The 22,732-nt window shown below is 44.5% G+C and overlaps 1 protein-coding gene across 1 annotated transcript in view; it reads right to left on the bottom strand.

Annotated features, from left to right (window-relative positions):
* Positions 1 to 22,047, bottom strand: part of LOC135255698 (A disintegrin and metalloproteinase with thrombospondin motifs 18-like) — a 41,764-nt gene extending 19,717 nt beyond the window's left edge. Inside the window, exons 1-12 of the mRNA XM_064337214.1 lie at positions 21,710 to 22,047; positions 21,382 to 21,442; positions 20,586 to 20,908; positions 9,838 to 10,087; positions 9,188 to 9,387; positions 8,255 to 8,338; positions 7,844 to 8,003; positions 7,052 to 7,157; positions 4,998 to 5,135; positions 4,287 to 4,440; positions 2,460 to 2,555; positions 2,021 to 2,169 (exon numbers count right to left, since the gene is read on the bottom strand). Of these exons, the coding sequence (XP_064193284.1) occupies positions 2,021 to 2,169; positions 2,460 to 2,555; positions 4,287 to 4,440; positions 4,998 to 5,135; positions 7,052 to 7,157; positions 7,844 to 8,003; positions 8,255 to 8,338; positions 9,188 to 9,387; positions 9,838 to 10,087; positions 20,586 to 20,908; positions 21,382 to 21,442; positions 21,710 to 21,823 (1,835 nt within the window). The 5' untranslated portion in view covers positions 21,824 to 22,047. The remainder of the gene's footprint in view (positions 1 to 2,020; positions 2,170 to 2,459; positions 2,556 to 4,286; positions 4,441 to 4,997; positions 5,136 to 7,051; positions 7,158 to 7,843; positions 8,004 to 8,254; positions 8,339 to 9,187; positions 9,388 to 9,837; positions 10,088 to 20,585; positions 20,909 to 21,381; positions 21,443 to 21,709) is intronic.
* Between the last annotated feature and the right edge of the window lie 685 nt (positions 22,048 to 22,732).

Below are 22,732 nucleotides of genomic sequence, written 5' to 3'. Positions count from 1 at the left end.
TAAACAACCGAGCTGGCTTTTTTATGATAACTACTGTTGTTAATGGCTTGATTCCGCTTTATTTGTTTATTTCCTCTTTTATTGTCCCTCATCATGTTACTCACAGTGATTGGCTTTTTACACACATTGCCTTCTTAAAACGTTTAACACAATCAGGTTCTCAGCTGCAGCCAACATAGCGAGAAACTGTGCTTCCACAGACATACACTTGCATTGCCATATGTGGTATTCAGCACTACAACCTCAAGGTCATGACTTTTATATGGGAAGGAGCTTGACCCAGAAGACTACAGAAGCCTAAAAGTACAAGAACCTCTGGTGTCCTCTGGTATATGGATAAGGGATCCAGAGGGCATAACTAGGATGGGGAATTGGCTGATTCACGCTAATTAAGCATCAATTTGAAACCCTGCCCACTCTCCATTAGGTCCAACGAGTATGGGAACAAGGACTCCAATTCCCAACAGCTGGACCCATGGTCTGATACACGCAACATCATGAGGCATTTTGTGGATCCCACTACAAAAGTTTCTTCAGTGCCAGAAACAGAAATGAAGATGACATTTATCCCCAATTACATAAAGAAATATACTCTTTCCACTGAAAATACTGTGTAACACACAGCATATGGGCAGCCTTCGAACTGATTACCTAGATTTCTCCCTTTGATCGGCTGAAGAACAAGGTAAACTTCACAGACAGCACACTGACCGCATCACGCGAGAAAACGTACGTGGTGTACCCTTCCACAGTCACACGCATTACAAAAAACAGCTCGGCTGGATCGTTTTATAAAAGCAAGACCACTTTCCAGAGAGCTCGGGCTGAACCACATTCCATCTCACTCTGAGACCATCATCAGGGCCTTTCTGTCAGCTTTCCTTCCCATAATGCCATGCTCCTCAGAGGAGCACATGCAGCAGTTCGGCTGATTGAATTGTAGGATGATGCATGTGCAAGCTCAGTCACATACACGTGCACACACGCACATGTATGCGTATGTACACACACATCCAAACACACACACACACACTCACGCACACACACGTATGCATGCAGGCACTCACACACGCACACACATGCACACGTACGCATGCAGGCACACACACACGCACACACATGCATACGGTGAGGAACAGAAAGATTTACTCTTCCGTGTGCCAGGCCACATTCTGAGAGTGGCCAAACACCGCAAGGGATTTCAACTTAACATGCTGCTGAGTCACTGACAGATGATGCCTTTTAACAAGCTAACAAATTGCAGCTAGCGCTCGCAGCCACATATTACAGCACAGCATCTGGAGCGCACAGGAGGACAGCCAATGTTTATAATCATCATTATAGGAGATCTACCAGTTTTTTTTTTTTTTTGTAGAAATAATTATCAGAATCAAGATGCTTGCAAGACTGTCACAGTCCAGACAAGATATTAAAATTGAGCAGGGATTCAATTAACAGTAATGAGTAGGGATCTAGATTTGTAACTAGAAGCCAGGCTGTTCAAATCCTAGATAGTAAGTCCGTAAATATCCTTCTGTATACATGCCCAACCCTGTTCCTGGAGATCTACGGTCCAGTACATTTTCAGTTCAAACCTAATTTGACACACTTGATTCTACTACTTAGCTGCTCAAGGAGATCTCTAGCTGTTGAGTGAGGTGTGCTTTGTTAGGGTTGTAATGAAAACCTACAGGACAGTAGATCTCCAGAAACAGGGTTGGGCAGCCCTGATATAAAGTATCACTAGACATAAAATCTATCTTTACACAGCTATACCTATAACACTGCCCCAAATGGAAATGGAAGGATTGTGATTGCGACAGAGCTAGCTGCTGAATTTGGCCAGAACCCCCTCATTGGCAACAGCAGTGATTAAGTTTGTGAAACTGTGTGAGAGAAGCTATCCCTGTAAGACCAACATCACTGGACCCCAAAGTCTTGAAGGCCAAAAGGTTCCAATCCTGGAGGGGCTAGAGGGGCTGAACTATTATCATTGCGGCCACAGTCCTGTGTCCATTACCTGGGTTTATTGCAAGACCTCTCCCTGGACCTCACCCCTCCACCGCAGGTCCTGGAGCAGTCCGACCACTTTGACCACTCTGACCATTGGCCGTGGATCGCCCGTGGACCGCGATCCCCGAACCTCACGCACTGCCCCCGCCGGCACCACTGGAACAGCGGGGAGGGGGGACAGTGAGAAGAAAAGGAAGAGGAAATGGGAAAATGAAAAGAGTGGTGTGGTGTTTGAACATGTGGTTTGGCAGAGTGAGAGTTCAGCATTTCAGGCCTTCAGGTGTGATTCTGACAGGCTGAGTACTGAAGGTAGAGCGATCCAATAACACTGCGGTAACAGCACAGAACACATACCACACTGTTATACAGTAGAGCAGACGTAAAAGTTGAGTTACCTTCTCCTTTGTCTGTCTGTCTCTCTCTCTCTCTCTCTCTCTCTCACTCACCATGTCTGCACCGCAGCTCGTCCCCTCCGCGGCCGGCATGAACTTGGTCTCGCACCTCTGCCCTGCCCGGTGGCACCAGAGCGACTTGCAGATGTCCTGCAAGACAAAGGCGCCCCTTTAACCCAGCGCCTGCTTCTCCTCACGGGATACCCCTAAAGCGCAAGAGCACCTCCCTGCTGCCACGGCTACCAAGAGTAGTCACGGTCGTTTCATTGAAAAAAAAAAAGTTCTCAGATCTATTTGTCGCGTTTCTAATGCGCAACACGCAATACGAGTGCCATTTTCATTCCTTCCCAAAAAACGACTGTGATGATATGGGCCTGAGAGCCGAGAGCTGAGCTATTCTGTGCCATTCTGGCCCCTCGCCCGATTGGATCTGGCAGATGAAGAGCGACCAGAAAGCCAGGCCCACAGCACTAATCCAGAGCGGCAGACTGACTCTGTAAGAATGCATGGATAATTGGGTCTGTCCTGTCTGGGACCCACCAGGACATGTGGTGTGGATATCTTATGTTTATTATGTCTATTTTATTTTATAAGTTTCTTACTTTATCTGTCTGGTGCCCAAATCTGGGGTGGGTCACCAAGCTTTCAAAAGGAAAGAGCACAGAACAAATGGAAAATTAGTGAGCACAACATATCCTGTACTACGTAAACAGAGCAGGGGACATCTTGCAAAATAAAAGCAAGGCAGGGACAAATAAATTTAATAGGGAATGAAGGATATTTTGCTGTCAAACCCCAAAAAATGTAATCCAAATTAGGATCACGTCGTAAGTGGAGATTGAATGAAAAGGTGGCACTCAATTAAACGTACCCTTTAGGTGTTAAGTTTTTCGAGATCTTGGACGATTAAAGCAGAAATCCCTCAAGCTGTCAGTTTTAGATGTGAGAAGAGATGGAGGAGGGCGTCGGGAGGATAAGGAAGCGGGCTTGGCTAATCCTAAATCTGCTCCCCACAGTACGTGCTGATATTCCAAACTAACCATGCATGCCTAATAACTGCTCCGAGTGGATTCTGATACGAACAGATGCCTCGGCGCCAGAGGAGAGAGAGAAGAACTGCTGTGCTGGCAGGTCTGCCCGGGTCTCTTTGTCCAATGTCTCATTTTGAGAAATGTTCCGATCTGGATGTTTGTGTAATGAAAACCATTTAGTGGTGATTTTAAAGAGGGGTCGTAACAGGAACCTGCTCTTCATAAACATAAACACAGACAGCGAGAGACATCAGCACATCAGCAATAACAAGGTCGTTTGACTGGTGCGTCGTCTTAGCTAAAATTAAACTGAAACCCCCAGGTTTCATTCTGACCCACATCCAATTCATTTAAAGCTTCACTTGTGCATGCAGTTACATATGACGTTAGAGTGGAAAGGCAGACCTAGGGTCCATTTAAAGATGATGCAGTATTGGTTAAACTGGTGTACAAATGTTGTAGTTCATCACTGGACCTCATGGTCAGGATGTTGCATCTGCTGTGCAAAAAATGGTCACACTCTGGATTAAGTGTACTGTGCTAAGCCCGCAAGAAATCTTCATAATGCGTTTATTAACATGGCAGAACATTCTTATGAATAACTCTGGTAATGCTTTTTGATTAATTATATAACACCTGTTTTGTAAAAAAAAATTCATTCTCAGTCAAGAACTAAAACATGTCATCACTTGCCTTAAGGTCAACCCTGCGATACAAATCATTGCACAAACGCACACGAGTGATTAATAAAGATGTTACACAGTGGCAATTGAGGAATTACGCACGCTTTGTAAAAGACTGCTCAAAGTGTGACGGAAATGTTGAATCAATCAGTCACGCCACGCGATACCTTGAGAGACTCCAGGTCGCAGAGCTTTGCCTTGGAGCCGAACTGCCATTTGCACTGGGTTTCCGCGTCGTACAGCTGGCCTGGGAGCTGCTCTGGGTATTTAAACTGGCCGATGTGCCTGGGCTCGTCCACTAGGCAAGAGGCTTGAGCTGTACTGTGAAAAAAAAAAAAAACACAGAGCCGATTTAAAAAAGGATACAGAATCCCAATAGGATTCAATGTCACAGAAAAAAAAAGCATGCGTTGCCCATTTAAGAAAGAAATCCTGCAGGATTCTGTATGGCTTTGAAGAAGAAGAAAAAAAAAAGAAATGTAATGATGATGGCAAACAGACCCCACGACATTATGATGAAGTATCATCAAAAAAAACAAAACAGTCACCCCCACAAGATCCTGCAATGAGAAACTCAACCTGCATCTAAGGCCTTAGCCACCAGGGTTGCGGTCACTTCCCTTACAAATCAATTCAGGAAAATAATTTTAATTTTTTTAAATAAATGATCTGAATTAGAGTTCATTTCCTGAACAGAGTGAACTAGAATGGAATTGACGTCCACCCCTCTAGCCGTCAATCACTCTCCATTTCGCAGAGAACGCAAAACCGGAGTAAGTGCCCGACCGATCGGTGAGAGACATTTACGAAGCGATCATATGGCGGAATGAGAATCTGCGCTCGGTTGCGCGGTCATGCCGGCCTGCGATTGGCCGTACCCGAGGAAGCGGTTGAGGTACTGGCGGCTGCAGGCGGACCAGGAGAAGACGCCGTTGTTCCCGGCCAGCGTGGGCGACATGATGTTCCCCTCCGTTTTCCTGCAGGGGTTCCCCTCTCCGTCGTGGACCATCCCAAAACTAGAACACACAGGGTTGAGACCAGGTCAGGACACTACATATAAAACTGGACGTAGATTTTTGTCTAATTTTAGTTGATGAATATTTGAAAATATATGTAAATGAGCCCAAGTCCTCAACTAGATGTATAAAGTAAGTTCCAGGTCATTTGACTTCACAGATTCTTGCTTAGTCCTACTGAAAATGTTTTCTCTCTCTCTTAAGTTAATTATGAGTCATAACATAGCATAATGTAACGTATATAACATGATGACAAGAACAGGCCATTCAGCCCAGAAATGCTTGCCATTTTCCTGTACCTAGTGCTCAGTCACCCTTAGTGCACTCATTTGACGCTTGTCCTTAAATTAATCTAAGGAGGTCACTCTGGATAAGAGGGTCTGCCAAATGTAAAAAATGTAATGCATGCACTGGAAATTAACATGATTGAATGCACATATTACATGTGATAATCGATGTACTGTTAAAATGGTTTCAAATTACTGCACATTCAGTCTGTACATTCAGAAAGTTGTCAACAGTTAAAATTTTGGCTAGGAGGGGTTGTTGAACAGTGAACATATTCTGGTAATAATTTGTATGAAATAAATTGCTCAACCACCGAAACACACACACACACACACGCACACATGCTGACATCTTCTGCTACCATCTTGGTCTTTCCAGAACAGGCTATTTCTGGTTTGTGCTGAGAAAATGCAAACCAGATCAAAAAAATTATGCACTGTAACACAAAATCAGATATAATCTCTTTCTTATCTCGATGGTAACATGAAAACAAACAGAATATAATCTGCCACGGCTGTGCTTTTGGTCTCATGCAGTGTCACAGAGCAGATGAAGTAATATCTGTCTGTGGAATTTCATTGTTCCAAGCATAATTTATCCTTTCAGCTGGCTCACCCCCTACTTCATTTATTTTTATATAAGTCATAAGTATCAAATCATAGCTACCCATGCTCCAATTCTTTCCTTTCTTTAACTAATCCCATTTTTTCCTTTACTTTATCCGCACTCGACCGCAAATTTGAAACCTGGTATCTGCTGTACATCACTGCTATTAGGCCCGTATGAGCTCTGTTTGGGCTGGTTGTGTCAGGATACTGTCAAATACATCATTAAACTGGGTCAGCCGTGTTAAAAGATTGGACTGCTCCAGTTTCCTATTTCACTAATATCCATTTGCATTTACATTTAAGGCATTTAGCAGACATTCTTATCCAGCGCAGCTTATATTCTTCACATGCAATCCATTGATACAGCTGGATATTTACTAATTCAGCATAAGCACCTCGCTCACGGGTGCAATGGCAGTGCCCCACCTTCAATCATACTACCTACTAGCTATATGTTGCAAAACCAGTTCCCTAATCATTATTTCTTGGGCATTGTATAAATGACAATAGAATATTTTCTGTTATGATTTGTATAGGAGACACCATGACCCAGGGAGGGTTTGGTCTCTTTCATCTTAAACTCTGTCCTGTAATACAGCCAGATACGTTCCACTGCCATTTATGAGAAATACCTGCTCCAGAGTACTGTACCAGTGAATCCATCCAGAGACTAAAACCTATAACCTTCTGGGAACTTCTCTAACCAATACACAGTAAAGCACACAGTGTAGGTAAAACTCCAAAAAGGATATTTAAAAAAAAATTGTACATTATATTATGCATTTGACATTCTGTAAGGTAGCAGCTGTATTTCATCCCACTAAAAACAGTTTGGAGACACAGAGTGGTTGGGATATTTATGAAATCATTAAAAGAAAGTGCTTGGATTAATATCAGAGTAATGGACGCCATTATAACAGCGTTTAAAACTAAGCAAAGGTAAATCACCCCCCCCTCCCCCCTCCCCCCTCCCCTCAGCAGATGTAAATATACGGTCAAATGAGGTGGTTTACTACATACTTGTGTCCTGATTCATGGGCTATTGTAAAGGCCAGGCCCAGTCCGGTGTCTTCGTTTATAGTGCAGCTCCGGTATTTATTACACATCCCGCTGATGGGGGCGAAGCCTGCAGAGAGAAAGCCGGGAGAGAGGCGCTGGTGTTTATTACTCTTCACGTTAAACACCCCCTTTGCCCCATACCCCCCCCCCCCCCCCTCCCAAACACCGTTGTTTTTTACACGGCCAATCTATGTGCACAGCCATGTCATTGCTTTATGGCGCCGTACGCATTGTCAGTTCAGAGCATAAACAACGCAGTCATGGCACGAGTAGTTTATTAGTTTATAAGTCACTCTTGCGTGCTGAGGGGAGGGGCACCCATCCAGCTCACTCCCCCCCCGGGAGGCTCTGAAGCCAGCTGGACCAGAAGACACAGCACTGTGAAAAAGGGTCCAATGCTTTAACAGGAAGTGCCATCCAGTAGGCCGTGCATCATCTTGACCGCACAGGCCCAGGACTACATGCCTGCTCAGCGAAGCTGTTCCACGGTTCATTAGGATTAGCTGCCACTTGCATCCAAAGCAGCTTTTGCGCACAGGGAGCCAAGGCTGGTGGAGGGAGGAGCAGTGATGCACAGAGCACCGCCCACGGGCTGAATCCATGACCTCACAGTTCTTAAATCCCCACGGCCCCGCCCACCTTGAGATCCCTGGCCTGCTCCACCGACAGGTTGGGCGGCAGTAACCATAGGAACCGTGGTATCATCGTTATGGGAACCCGTCCTGCCTCCTCCACCCCAACACAGGGGCTTACCCAGAGTATCGCACGGTTCGTTCTTCCAGGAGCAGATGTCCAGGCCGGTCAGCAGGATGGCGTGGTCGTGCCGTTTCCCGTTCTTCCCCACCAGGCCGGACTGCCACTGGCAAAAGCTGTTCAGGGATTGGTCGGCGTGGTGGTTGATTGACAGACCCAGCTGCACACCAAAACAGAGAATGCAGGATAATGGGTTAATAAAGAGAGGTGTAGCCCAACCATATGCTTGACAGGTATCATTAACATGTGCTAAGCTAGATCAAGGATCATGGCAGCCATTTGGCATGAATGCACTGTGGAGTAAAAGGCCATCTGACTGTCATATCCATCTATTGAAAAATTCACTATTTCTGGACTTGTTCATACAATATGAATTATTTGATTGGTGCATTTTTAATAGCTTTTTCTTACCGGGTCTTGCTCCAGAAGCAGAAGGCTGACCACCACAATGTTGATATCTGTTCCAATGGTGCCATCCTTAAAGAGACTGGAAACCTATTGCAAAAAAGCAAAGCACTATCAGCCTACAGGTAGACTCAATATTGAATTACAGCTCTTTTTTGTCAGATCTTATAAAATAATAATACAATAATATATATTGTGAGGTGAGAATGAAAGTTTTCTTTCCAGAACATTTTAGCCTCTACAAATATTCTTATAACAGTTTTGGCTCTACCTCTTTTATGATACCACAGCATTCCTCATTTTTGTTATTTTCTGTTTTATATCTGTCATTTTGTATGCTTCTCAGATGAAATGCTTAAATGCTATCTGCATATCGCCATGAAAGCCTTGTAAGTTGCTCTGGATAAAAGTATGATGTCAAATAAACATGTCGTTTTAGTTTAGATTGGTTTTGTCTCCCCACAAGCAAAAATCTCTATGTTTATCAAACCATATTACAGTTTGTTCTATGTACTTCACTCTTTGTTTATTTGCAATATTTGATACACCAGCTTCCCTTACACATTAGTTGTAGGTAAATAAGAAAACAAGCTTATAAAATTAACATCATATCACTGCCGCCAGGTCATTGAGAGTGCCCTGATTGTGAATGGAATAATAAAATAATTATTAAATTGTTTTGTGCTTTTCAATGCTAACTCGTCAGATTTGAGGGAATGCCCTATTTCCTAACAATATGTGTCTGTTTAAGCCGTGTTTGTCAATATTGCTTCATCTTTCACATCTTTTCTGACACGGTCCAGAGCACTGATGAAGCACTGCTTTATTCTCCAGAATGCTCCGTACTAAAAATATTTGAATTTGAATAATCTCATGCCAGTAACCCCAAAAAAAAACAAATATGGAAAAACAGAACCCTGCAGGAGGGTCAGAGCTCACCATGTTCATGACGGTCAGGATGTAGGTGGTGACGTTCTCTCTGCCGTGCTTCTCCAACATCTTCCGGTCAGCCACCACCAGCGTTTCCACGTTCAGGCCCCCCACCGTGCTGGAGGGGATAGGCGAGCGTTTACCCCTGCCTGCAGGTTCGGGCTCATCAGGCATGTCGAGCCGATCTTCCGGAGGAGGCTTGGGAGCATCTGCAGACAGATGCAAGAGAGAGTGACATGCTTTGAGAGTAGACTCACACGTGATTCCTGTCCTGGACTATAGATAAATATTCTTCACAATCATTCACTAAGTATGTACCTTCCAAAACTACATAGTGGAAGGTGAAATAAATAAGCTCTCAGTGTAGGGATGCACAATGCATGCCAAAATACTGCAAGATAAGCACTTTATACTTTTGTACCTTTTTGCAAAACAACCCATAATGCCACCATTTTGACTGTAGCTTCCTAAACTGCATCCAGCACCCACTTAGTCGCTCAATAGGATTTATCACAGCAGCAAATTTCTGCATTATCTAACTAAAAACTCTTTTTATCACACTTTTCTTTGAAAATATATTTCAAAAGAAAATCACTATCGATAAAATACCAACTGTCTAATTTTTCAAAGCAGATGCAACAGGAAGTTCCCTTACATACATTTCTTGCGCCGTCCACAGAAGTGTTGTGGCTTCCCATGCCGGTGGTGGCGGTGGTGACGCAGGTGCGGATTGGCCGGATTGGAGGTGTCCGCGGTCACCGCGCTGCCATGGATACGCTGCTCGGCAGAGCGCTTGTAGAGCACGTGCGGGTGGTGTCCACTAGGGGCGCTGTAGTTGTGTTCTGCAGCTAAGTGCTCGGGGAGCGGGGAAATGAAGAACTCCTCCTCTGATGTGCGGATCAAACCTGACTGATGAAGAGAGACGTGCAGCCCATGAGAGCAAAATCATGAAATTTTACTGAATATTAATAATATATAATATTACTATTACTACTCATAAATAATTTAAATTACATGAAGAAATGCAAGCTGCCATGGATAAGGGTCTCTACTAAAGCAAACAAATGACACACAATAATTGAACATTTTATGATGCAAAAAACGTCTGCTTACAACTGGGAGTTTTTTTTTTTTTTTTTAGTTTAATTAGGCATGAAGCCTCTACCAGGCACCACTCTAAATGAGCACTGGTTTAAAATATCCTGACATTAACGGCTATAAAGGAGGCAGCAGAAAATATAAGGAACATTACAGAGTTTAAGAACACTTAAAAGCGAGCGAGCCTTTCAAAGACTTGGCCAGCTGAAAGAAAAATACGTCACAGCTTGAGGTCATAAATCAGCCGGGTCTTACGGTCCCTGTTATCCAAGCGTTTGAGAAGAAGACTGCATCGATTTGATTAGAGAACAGAGGCGAACTGCAGCTGCGTTTGCACGTGAGAAAAACGGAACGCTTGCAGGGGACGAGGCCCAGGGGAGAGCTATCAGAGAGCGTTTAACTTGCACTGACAGAGCGAGGATCCAGTACTGTGCCCCCCCCCCCCTCCCCCCAAAGGGTTTACAAATGTTAGATTTTTTTTTGTTTTTGGAAGGGGGGGGGGTTTCAGGGGCCACCAAGTCAAGCACTCTCTTGCCACTGATAAATGCTGAGTGGGACCAAGGGTTATTCAGCACTTAAACATCACAATGTCACAAATACACTCAAACACCATGGTCTCCCATGCGCACACTCACACATGCACACACAAACACACATACAACAACGCGCACACACAAACACACATGCGCACACACACACATACAAACACATGCACACAAACAACATACGCACACACACATGCATACACATACACATACACTGACTTAAGCACACTCAGACACACACATTCACACACACTCACTTTCACACACACATGCTCAGACAAACGCACACACACACAGACACACACGCAGACACACATTCAGAGAGAGAGAAGGTGCAGTGTAAGGGAACTCATTGAACTATGGAACAGTATAATCCCAGGGAGAGGCATTAGTCTATATGTAGCAGGCATTTTAAAGCCACAGCCTGACTATGCTCCCTAATAAGCCAGACCAGGTGATATTTGAGGACTGAACAGATTTTCTCACAGTACAAAACACCACAGAGCACCCTGACTGGGCTATCTCTGTGTGAAAATTAAATAGGCAGCAAGAGCGCATCTGGTTTTCGCTCTCGTCTCAGTAAGAAAAGGCAAAGTGGTGCTGATGAGAAAGTGCTCTTTTGTGCCGTCTGATGTCCGCATTCCTTGCTGGCGATTTGCATTCCACACACTCAGTCATCCTCCTACACCAGCACACAGGCAGTTCACAGTAATGATCCTATGTGTCTCCTGTAGAGATTCAGAGTGGAATACTTGCAGTATAATGGATAAAGAACACGGCTAATAACCAGAACACCGCTAGTTCATTTCCCTGTTAAGGCATACAGTATATTCCTGCGACATCCCCATTCAAGCTACGCTGAGTGAATTGTCTTCATAGCCAGCTTTATACAGCTCGATGGCTTGAGAATACAGCCTGGTTTCATGCCAATGTGAGTCACTGTGCTCGTTTTTTCTTTCTTTTCTTTTCTTTTAATTAAGGACATGGTCATGCAAAGTCAACAGAAATACATTTGACATATGTTTACTGATTTTTCTAATTTCCTTAGTCGGAGCTGTTTCAGTACTGCGCATATTCTGTCATGCCGCGATGAAATATTAATGCCGATACACACGTTAGCGGTAAGTGAACACGACGGATCGCGTTCGACATTCAAATGAGAGTGAAACAATCGGCCAGCATCTGTCAGGGTTTGCGATGCGATGCTGGCCGTGAGTCAGGCTTCGTTCGAAACGGGTCGTCGGAACGCGGGCGATGAGAACGCTTTATTCAGCTTGGCGCTGTTACAGTTCTGGATTGGCTGCGCGATAAATTTAAAACGTCTGCCCCCAGGCAAGGCTCGGCTGGGCAGGGCATCGTAAAAACCACGTTATCTGCTTATGATGGTAGTGTCGGAATGAATAATGAACTGATTGACAGCCGACGTTACAGGGAGATGGCAGCGGTAGTCAGCACCGTCAGAATGTTGGCTAGACTTGGGTGTGTTTTGGGTCTGGTCCACAGCAGTGCTACGGGATCAACGCGGCGTTTCGTGATTTTGGGGTCACCGGCTCCCAGTCCCGGGTCCTCGAGACCCGACGTGCACCGCAGCTTGCACTCCAGCTGAGATCTCAATCAATCCGCCAATCGAACAGCGATCTAGATTTTTATGTCTCCTGACTGCAATCGGCTGCGATTCGTCAGTCAGTTTCTCACATTTCACATTTCCTCAAGGGGGGGAAAAAAAGCTAATGAGTCATTACTGCACCGGTCAGAAACACTTTAATCTGGCCCACAGTGACCTGTTCAGACTGCAAGGTCCACAGCACAGAGTCTAAATGTGTTGGAGGGTGTGATTTTGCAAATCTCACCCCTCCCACCCCTGTGGTGAAACAAGACCAGGTCAAAGCCTAGTATATGGCTGGACCTCTCCAGCCGACCAATGGTGTAACTTCATCACTCACTCAGTCACAGACATTCGCTTTGTAGGGCTGGCCCCGCTGTTGCGGTCCAGCCAAAAAGCCCATAGCCTATCTTGTTGACCATGCTTGATATGGCCAATGCTGGATGGGGTGCGCCATAATCACGGGATCAGTGAACAGCTAATTGGTTGATTAGGGTAGGACGAGTGCATCGCCCACCCCCCACCAAATAACTGTTCCCTGCTCTTTGTCTGTGTAGGCATTTGCTGGCACCCGACGTCCCCCCGCCTGCTCCCCTCCCCAGAATTTCTCACTCAAAAGTGACAAAGTAAACTCTGGGCCATTGTGCAGACAAAGGGGAGGTGGGGGGTGGGGGAGGTGGGCATGCAGAACTTTCTGCTTTGAGAGCTGAGGGTAACGGTGGCCCTGTGCCATCCCAAATCACCTCTGTGTCAGAACTGACGGGATAGCAGTGCCTACCAGTTTCCCCCCACCCCACAAGGGGACCACAAGGGGACCACAAGGGACAATGAACCCATATCAATGCAAAACAAAACACACGACTGGCTTTCACAGGAGAGCAGCTTCACTTCGAATCACAATCATCCGTGATTGCTTTCGACTCTCTTAAATTCGCCTCCCTCTCAAGGCGCTTCATGCTGACGTTGCAGAATCCTGACCGGCCCCATCGCTGCGTATCGTGTTTGTGTTTTCAAGCACACCACTTCAGGCAGCAATTATGTGAAGTGATACAGGTAATGGAGGTTGCAGGGTTGAATCCAAAATTGGACCCTGGAGTTGTGCCTTTGACAGAGACGAATACCTTGAATGGCTTCAGTATTGCACATTTGAGGCCACACAGCACACTTGTTGTTACAGTATGTTAAGACTACACATAGTGTGTCACAAGTCTACTGTGCCATTACTGTCATTTTCAATCATGTTCAAAGAGCAAATGCGGTTGTCTGTTGAGAGCAGACTTTGCAACAGACACCCAAAGCCTTCACCGAGATGGGTGGAAATATCTTGGTGCACATGAGATGCGTCTATTTCCTCAGTCTTCTAAAATGTCGTTTTGGTGTGTAATTACTTGGAGGTAGATCACAAGGAATGTAGAAGGGCTTTTTGGCAGAAAAGCACATTATATATGCCACAATACAATTAAAGGGAAGAGTTCTGCTTGGTAATTTCACAACTGAAGCATTTTTAGGATCAGCAAATGAAGCCCTCTTGGTCATCTGCATCCGGAGGGGAGAGATCTCTTTGAGCTGGATCTTACACACAAACATTCATTACGTTCCTGGATGAAAGCAGCACGCGTTCGAAAATGACAGTTAGGGAGTGTAGGTGTGCTAAGCAAGTCAGTGGTTCTCATAAAGTCACATCATATTTAAAGGGGAGGACTAAAGCAAATGCGCCCCGGGCTTCACTTTCTCAGATTTATTTTCTCATCTTCATTGAAACGATTTGAAATAACTGATAAAACACTGACATTTCTGTGCCAGAGAAAGTGTTATTTTGCTTTGAGAATGTTATTCTCGAAGCAAAATAGAAAGTATTTTACCTTTAAACTTCCCCTTGAATTCTCATAGATAATCTGACAGACTTAACACAAAGTCAGCAGATGGGTAAAAACACTGCTTGAGAAATGGGGAAGCCAGTTTTCTTTTTTCTTTTTTTTCTTGACAAGTTTTTGGGCCTGAAGGCCTGGGCTCTCTTACTGTTATCCATCCCACATCAACTCTTTCTGGTGGATCCGTCCCAATCATTGGCACCCCAATTTTTCTGAATGTCAAGCAGTACAGTATACTGGAGGAAGGCCACTGTAATCACTTTGTCATTGTTGCTTTGCGCACGTGTATTACATTTGCACAATGGACCACACTGTAATATGAAATAGCAGATTCCCCCAGCAGTCAGCACATGTAGGCCTAGGTGCCGAAGCTTGAGAATAAAACCAGAAAATCAATTCCATCTGCAGGGCGGTGTGCCTTTCTAAAAAACCTCTTTATTTCAAAAATGAGAATGCAGGCATGCATACACACACACACACACACACACATACGCATGCTACCCAAACCTCATCAGATAAACAAACTCAGTCATAAATACGCTGACATAAATGCCTTTAATTGTGTTCTTGTGTAACCAATTACAATTATGTAAACTCAGCCAGTGTCTCTTTGATGAAGATACATTGCTAATGAGTACTAGCCTAGCTCATGAAATGAGCCATTACATGACTCTCTGGGCTGTGTTTAGAGTGATTTTCACAGCCAGCAGAAAGCTGTGCATCCATCCGACTGACGGCTTAAAAAGCATCATTTCGGTTGATTGAACGCTTTGGGGATGCTGGTGTCCAGAAAGCTGTCAACCTGCAATCATTGTTCTATTTCAAGAGCTAATGCAAGATTCTGCATTAGATCAGGATTCTTATTATTTTCTTGTCTAGTGTCTGATTGCTTGTGTGTTTCGCCTTTCTGTCAGTCAGTTTACTTTTGTGGAATATATTCCCAGCAAGTGGTACCTTTGAGACAGCACAAAAAAGGGCACTTCATTGATAAATTTATGGGCTAGCTACATGTTAAAATATGACACATATAAGGTACTGAATTGTATATTAACAAAGTAGGCTAACTGAGAGTGGAATATTGCCTGTTTTTGGTTTTGGAAAAGCCCTGCATTTCACTGATGTGCCAAGCCTCTAGTTATCCCTTCAAAGTTTTCTGCAGATTACAGGGCATTTCTCTATGAATATATGATAACTTTCTCCGCAAATATTCACGCATGAGATTTCTCAACCTTCCTTCCCTGTATTTTAGTGAATGTGAAATAAAAAGCTGTGCTTTGAAAGGCAGTGTCCACCCCCTTTACATTACATTTTTTACATTTCCAACTGCAAAATGTTCATATTAAATTCAAAGAACATGGCTGGTTTAAGTTGTCTGTTAGCAATTTTCTCCAAAATAAAAAAAATAAAAACCTTTCCTTACTGGCCTCAAAGAGTCCGTTCCAGTTGAATCTTTGCCTCATGTTATAGAGGGTATCTAACCCCTGGTAAAATCAAAATATAAAATATAAAATAATACTCAATGTCTGCGAGCATACAGTCCCCTGGTGACGCAATGTATTGAATTTTGTATATATGCTTTGTCTCCCCAGTGACAGTGCTAGTGTCATTGCAGCGAAGAATGTAGGCCTGACAGCAGATTAATACTCATCAGACCCTGGTGTGAACAGCCACCATGACCATCTCTAAGGAGAATTCCACATGTTAGGACAGCAACAACAACAGCCCCTTTGCCCCCCACCCCCCTTGGGAACTGAACAAACAGCGGCTTCTAAGGCAGCTGCCAGCCAAAGGTTAAGCAGCAGGAGGGGAGGTGTAATCTGCACACCTCTGAGTGTGGTTCTCGCACGGCCGTACGTCCCACCACAGCCCAGCCCTGGGAACCGACAAGGGGCCAGGGGGCCACGTGTTCCCATGGACACGCACCCTCCTACCATCAAACAGCCTCTGCACCACCCCCCTCCCCACCTCACCCCAGCCAACCAGCAATAAACCGAGGCTGTCCTAGAGGGCTCCACGCGGCTGCAGTCAGCATACTCCCCCCCCCTCCCCAAAAACATCCCCGCCCCCCTCACTCCCCACTCTACTGGGACTCTAAGGGTACATGGACCGGTTTTCTAAAGCAGAGGGCAACTGGTTCCCCTCGCAATCATCACTTAGCATGTTCTGTATTCAGTTGAAAGTTTCAGTTGAAAGATGTGAACTTTCAAAAATTCAAATGCACAATGCAGTGCAAATGCCTGAGGGTCAGAACGAATTTCGACCAAAGGAGAGTGGGGGGGGGGGGTTATTTGGTCACATCACACATCATATCACACAGCCTGGATTCATTTAACATTTGTCCTTAATTTTTATTCACAATTAATTCCAAGTTTTATTCTTTTCAGCAAGCACAAGAAAATTGTGATTTTTTGACACAGCAAACCTGTCTTTGTGACAGAAAAAAAAGCAACACATGCACTTATTTGTGAAGTCAAATTTAAGGACAAATGCTAATTAACTCCAGGCCGAATCCAGTAGACTTTCCAAGCCTGATTCACAAATGCTTGGCAAGTCCAACTAAATACTTTCCCTGGGTGTTGTTTCCCCACAGTAACCCCCTTGGTGCTTTTTAACGGAAGGTAAAGATACTGCCTCGATATGTAATGAAACAAATAACTCTCAAGAGTCTCTTCTGTGTGATATCTCTTTATGCCGATGTTTATGATATCATAATACAAGTTGGAAATGGTAAGTTTATACTTATTCCAAGGAGAACATTCGCATCAACATTTGAAACAAAACGCTTTTGCAGTGTTTTTTACGCGAAATGTTAGTCCGTGCTTTGCGTTTACTCTACTGCAAGCCATTGTTATCATCACAGCAAACACAAAAAGGGGGGGGGGGACCACACGCATACACCCAACAGTTTTCCTTATGACCAGCACTTGCCGACAGAAGAAAGTAAAATGTATGGTTACAACCTTGTGGTCTGTGAATGCAACTTCTGAGAGGGCTCAGTAACGGTCAAGGCCAAGGTTTTCTCCATCTTTTTTCTAGGCCCAGAAACACAAATTTCTGAATCGGAATCTTCTAAGCCAGTGATGAAAAGCCTCAGCAAGCCAACGTTCCACAACCACTCCAAAAAGTCTATCCAGCACAGATACTTACAGGGGTATGCTGAACACTGAGCTTCCTCCACTGAACAGACCAAACCCTGGAAAGCCCTGGAGTGGTGGTGAGACTGGGTTGGAAATCTGCAGCCTCACATCCACAGAAATATAACTAATGTCTGGGTTTTTTGCCGAAAAGCAAATTCACTTGTGCCTGAGCCATATGGAAACACACAGTCACTTCAGAGGGCTGAACTGGGGTTGGGTTCAGAAGGCACCAGTCTCTATTGGTCTTGGATGGGCATGTGTACTCATCATCTCAGTTAACATAACATTAACATAACATACAGTTATTTTTTATTATTTTTTATTATTTACTCTGCTTGCCTAATTCCAGTCAATATGCCTGTTCAGCCAAAATCTGAAAGTTTTGATTCATTTATACTTTCTCAGAAGCACAAACTTCAGAGGAATAACACAGTTGTTCATTTCATGAATGGCATGCATTCTAACGTGGACTTTAAATTTGTTCTGAGAAATGTGCACGATATATCCACTTGACATCATGCGGCAGCATAGAAGAGTCTTTGAAAAGTCAAGACTCAAAGCCTTTTCCTCTAAAATCTAAATGGGCTAACCTCCTCGGCTGAGGGCATGTACATTGAAGAGAAGTTCCTTCCATTAACCATCTTTGACACCGACCTAGCATTCATCCAGTGTGACCAGTGAATATGTTCCCATTTTCCAAAGAGGCAGGTGTAGAACCGGTCAGGTTACTTGGCCTTCATTTGCACTTAACCCTCCTACACATGGCAAAGTTTATTAACACACCTAGCCCTCTGTGCAGCTTCCGTCCAGCCTCCAGCCCTATGTTTTCAGATTGACGGCAGTGTGAAAAAAAAAAATTAATAAAAAATAATACAAAAAGCTAGCTAGCCCTCTTACCGCAGCCTCCCTTTTAACTTCCTGTCTAAGTACGCACGCGCTTAACAGACAGTGAACAAAATGAATGGCCTGAGCCCTCCAGGTCATCCTCCCAACATGAAAAAAACAATAACGGGGAGGGTTTCAGAAAATAGATCAAAGCCTCCCTGCGGTCCATTCAAAGTGCAACTGCTTACAAATGGCATTGGGTCATTGTGAGCTTTTAAGGAAGGGGTCCGCCGCTGTTTTTATTGTGGAGGTCCCGCCGCCAATGAAAAGGGACAATGCAAGGAGACAGGCCGTCGGCTACGCGGTCGGAAACCGCACTCCGGGTTTTTATTCGCAGCGAACAAGCGGAGGACGGAGGGAGGGCGAGAAGCAGACAAAGGACCCCGGGTACGCAGGAGGAGGCGGAAGCTAAAAGCGCGTGCTTTTGCGTGGGTGGACACGCCACCGCAGCAGACTGGCAGCGTCCCCAGCTCTGCAGTCGCTTGTATGTAGACGCAGTTCGTTTGTATATCGTTTTAGCGGGATGCTCAGCTCATTTGATGCATTTTTCCTATAATTTTGGTTACTGGAATATGATAAACACTGTTTGGTTAACTGAACGATACAGCTTTTAATTCTATATTTTTTTCCCCATTTCTCCCCAGTTTGGAACACCCAATCATAATAGTAGGCACGTCCCACAGCAGCTGCTGTCAATTTGGGAGGGCACAAACTACTCCCCAAAAGGCAAGCAGGGAGCCACGGATGCTTTTTGCCCAGCAGCGTCCACGCTGCGCAAGGCTGCACAGGTGACACGAGAGGCGGGTGATTCTGAAGTCCTCTCATCCAGAGGGAGCTACAGCCAATCGCACGCCACCCGGAAGTTAGCAATGGCCCAGTCTAGATTCAGTCTGGGCCTTGGAGTCCACCACTGCATTAAAAAACAGGAGCCTCACCTTGTCACTCAGAATCCCTTATGTGTTCTTTAAAATACTGTAAAGGTTAAACCGTAATCTTTCACCTTATATCTGCTGGCAAAATCAGTAAGCCTGTAAGTCCAGACATGTTTCCAAAGTGGCATTACTAACTATCCATCAATCCATCCATCTATTATCTATACCCACTTATTCCTGTGAGGCATTACTAACTAGTGATTTATAAATGATCATATATGCAGAGTCTTATGAAGTACCCAGCCTAGTGGCTTGGTGAAAATGAACAGACATCATTGAGGGTGAAGGCTTAAAAAGGCCCCTTTTCACTGTCAAAAATAAAAGATCTGTCACACTGACAATCACCATCCACCGTCAGAGTAGATTATATACTAGCCATTGAGTCTGAGTATTGCAGCAAGTTGCTGTAGTTGCCTGCCATCAGTGAAGAAAAACCAGGAGTTTCCCTCTTGGCTTCTTTGTGTTTGTAAAGCATGCACTAATATGACAGGGCTTTATGATCATTTAACAAGAACACATACTTTTTCCACCATGGTGACCTTTCAGGGAAAATAAAAACTCTTCCTCGCCCGTGGCTGTTTTATTTTCCCTCAGCCAAGAGAACGGGAATATTCAATTTCATTACAGTCAACGGGGTTTAACATGCCAGCGCTGCTGTCACCAAGCGACTTTCGCACCACTGCAGGGTTGCCCAGCTCAGCTAGACGTTTCTGCTCCAGCAGGGAAGGAGTCAATCACCACATAGGCGGCCACCCCTACACGATTCTGGTCATATGGACACACAATGGGAAACACATTTCGCATTAAATCATTTTCTGAAAACAATACAAAGTTAAGATTTAGAACGGTAAAGTAAATGTAACCCTCTGGTTCCAGTTTTTCCCAACTTCTGTCGCTCCACACTGCGAATCCAGTGATTGTGACTCATTGAAGCTGTCATATTTCTTAAATTCAATAACCCTGGACACAGTCCATGAAAATGGGAAGAATACAAATAATCTGCAGTAACAACTAACAAATGTAACCATGTTTTAATGTCACATTGTCTGCAAGTTCACACAACATGGAGAAAATAACCGTTGATATGAAAATGAGTCACAGGCTGAAGAGAGAGAGAGAGAGAGAGAGGCTAAGCGAGTCAGAGAGAGACAAAGAGAGAGAGAGGCTGAGAGAGAGGCTAAAAGTGAGAGAGAGAGAGAGAGACTGAGAGAGAGAGACTAAGAGAGAGAGAGAGAGAGGCTGAGAGAGAGGCTAAGAGTGAGAGAGAGCGAGAGAGAGAGAGAGACTAAGAGAGAGAGAGAGAGAGAGAGAGACTAAGAGAGAGAGATGTACATACCAGGCCGTTACAGGTAGATACAGCGGCTGACGATGCGCTGTGGTTCCGTATAAATCCTTGATAAAAGCAGCCGTGGAAGGCCGGCTCCGGTGTTGCCACGGTGATGCCACTCTCGCCAAACGTCTGCACCGTGAAGCCGTCGGCCAGCACCTTGGCGAGCGTCAGGTCCAGGTGCATGTCCCTGCCGAAGGCGGACAGCCTGTAGTGCAGGGCGTCGTCGGCCGATGGCAGGGACCTCCTCCTCCTCCGGCTGGCTCCCGTCAGGTCGTGGGAGATGTACGCTCCCTGGGAGTCCACCTCCACTGGAGTCACCAACACATAATCTGCAGTGCAACCACACATTAGAACTCACTCACATCCCCGGTGAAGACATGTAACTGCTGCAATGCACTTGCACTGTTGTGGCAATATTACAGTGGGTAACATACTGTAGACTGTATACGTTCGTTTACACAATTCCTTACTATTTGTTAATAACACTCTCTCTCTCTCACTCTCTCTCACTTTAATACACAGAATTACGAGTTGTTTGGCCGGCTGCTCACACAATAGTTTACACTGTTTTGGGGAATCCGTCTCGCCGGCACACGTGCGTGGCAACTTTCAATTTGTGTCGTAAAAGATACTTCTAATCCACCTAGCATGTGGGAAATGCATTAAACGTTTCGGTTTTCGATGGGTATCGTATAGCAGTAGCAGTATAAGGTAGCTGCTGTTTCTTCTGTGTAATGTAAACTGTAACGGATGTATGTAGCCTAATCAAGAGCGCAAAATGTATCGCCCAATTAATACTGACCGTGGTTGGGGTCGCTGGCAAACGTGGCTGTGACAGAGGATAGAGCTACAGTTCCGCACATCTGCCAAAAATAGCAGATTTAAATGTCAATCAAGACAAGGAAACGACAGACAACGCTCAGTAAAATGCCAAGTGTTAATTCAACTCTAAGAGAGTACATATGCCTCCAATAGGGACCATACTCTGTAAGAGTGGATTGAACACTGGACATTTTCTTGTGCATGAGAGGAAAGAAACATTTGTCAATGGAAATGAATAATTACAATTATGACCATAATTTGAAAAGTTACAAACTTATCTGAAAAAAGAGAGAAATTAGTAAACCTGCCTTCATAACGTGCCCAAACCACAGGACGGAAAGCAACCTCAGTGAACCGTAGGAGATTAAAGGACTAGGTACAGTGAACAAGAATATCAGAGGGCAATCCATGTTTTCACGCATGCACCTCTCCTGTATCTCCTCCGTGGAAAACACTATAGGCTACCATTGACGCAACTTCCAGACATTGTTCGCTGATTTATCCGCTGCTTTCCCCGTGAATTTTTTCCCTTACGTGAAGTCCATTGAATCCATTGCTAAAGTTGCAAAGTGCTTTGTAAGGCGTGCCGAGGCAGGTAGCTAGCCGTCATCTGAAGTGCTGAGTTTGCTCCGCCGGGTGCAGAGCAGTGACAGTTGGCTCGTGCAGTCAAAGAACAGCAGCGGTAGCCCAGGATGGGAGGAGGGGGAATGGACCAAATCAGAGCGGAGCAGATTCTTCATCTCAATCCAGTAAACATGCATCTCGCACTCATCCCCACTGCAACAAAAAGGTATGCATTAAGTTTCTCTCGCCACATTTAACACTTTCATAAACACGATAAAATTGCAATATGGCTGAATAATCATTTACACAGTGCACACAAGGGAATACAACGGGAAAGGGTGAACATGAATATAACGAAAGCGTTTCTTTTTTGAATATGTGGATAGGACACAGGAGTGCGATGGACACTAGAACTATGGACACTATAGTCCAATGTTAGGAACATATGCATAAACCGATGTTTCTTAACGTTATTTAATGAACAAAATATAGAAAAGGTGCTTGACAGACCCTGCAGGATAAATAAGTCAACATTTCCAATGTTAATGTAATAATTAAATTAATAATTAAATTTAATAATAATTTCATCATTTGTTTTTGCCATGACTATGTGAACCTATGTGAACTTCCAGAAAATAATATATTAGTATGTATTCGCTGCAGAATAACAACAGTAGGCACTGATAATCAGGTTCTACCCCCATCTCATCAAACAGATATGGTCCCCGTGATTGACCCAGACCTCGTTACATTAAAATTGTGTTACC

The sequence above is a fragment of the Anguilla rostrata genome, chromosome 5 (assembly GCF_018555375.3).
Source record: "Anguilla rostrata isolate EN2019 chromosome 5, ASM1855537v3, whole genome shotgun sequence".
NCBI lineage: Eukaryota > Metazoa > Chordata > Actinopteri > Anguilliformes > Anguillidae > Anguilla > Anguilla rostrata.
This window is presented reverse-complemented; position numbering and strand designations above follow the sequence as displayed.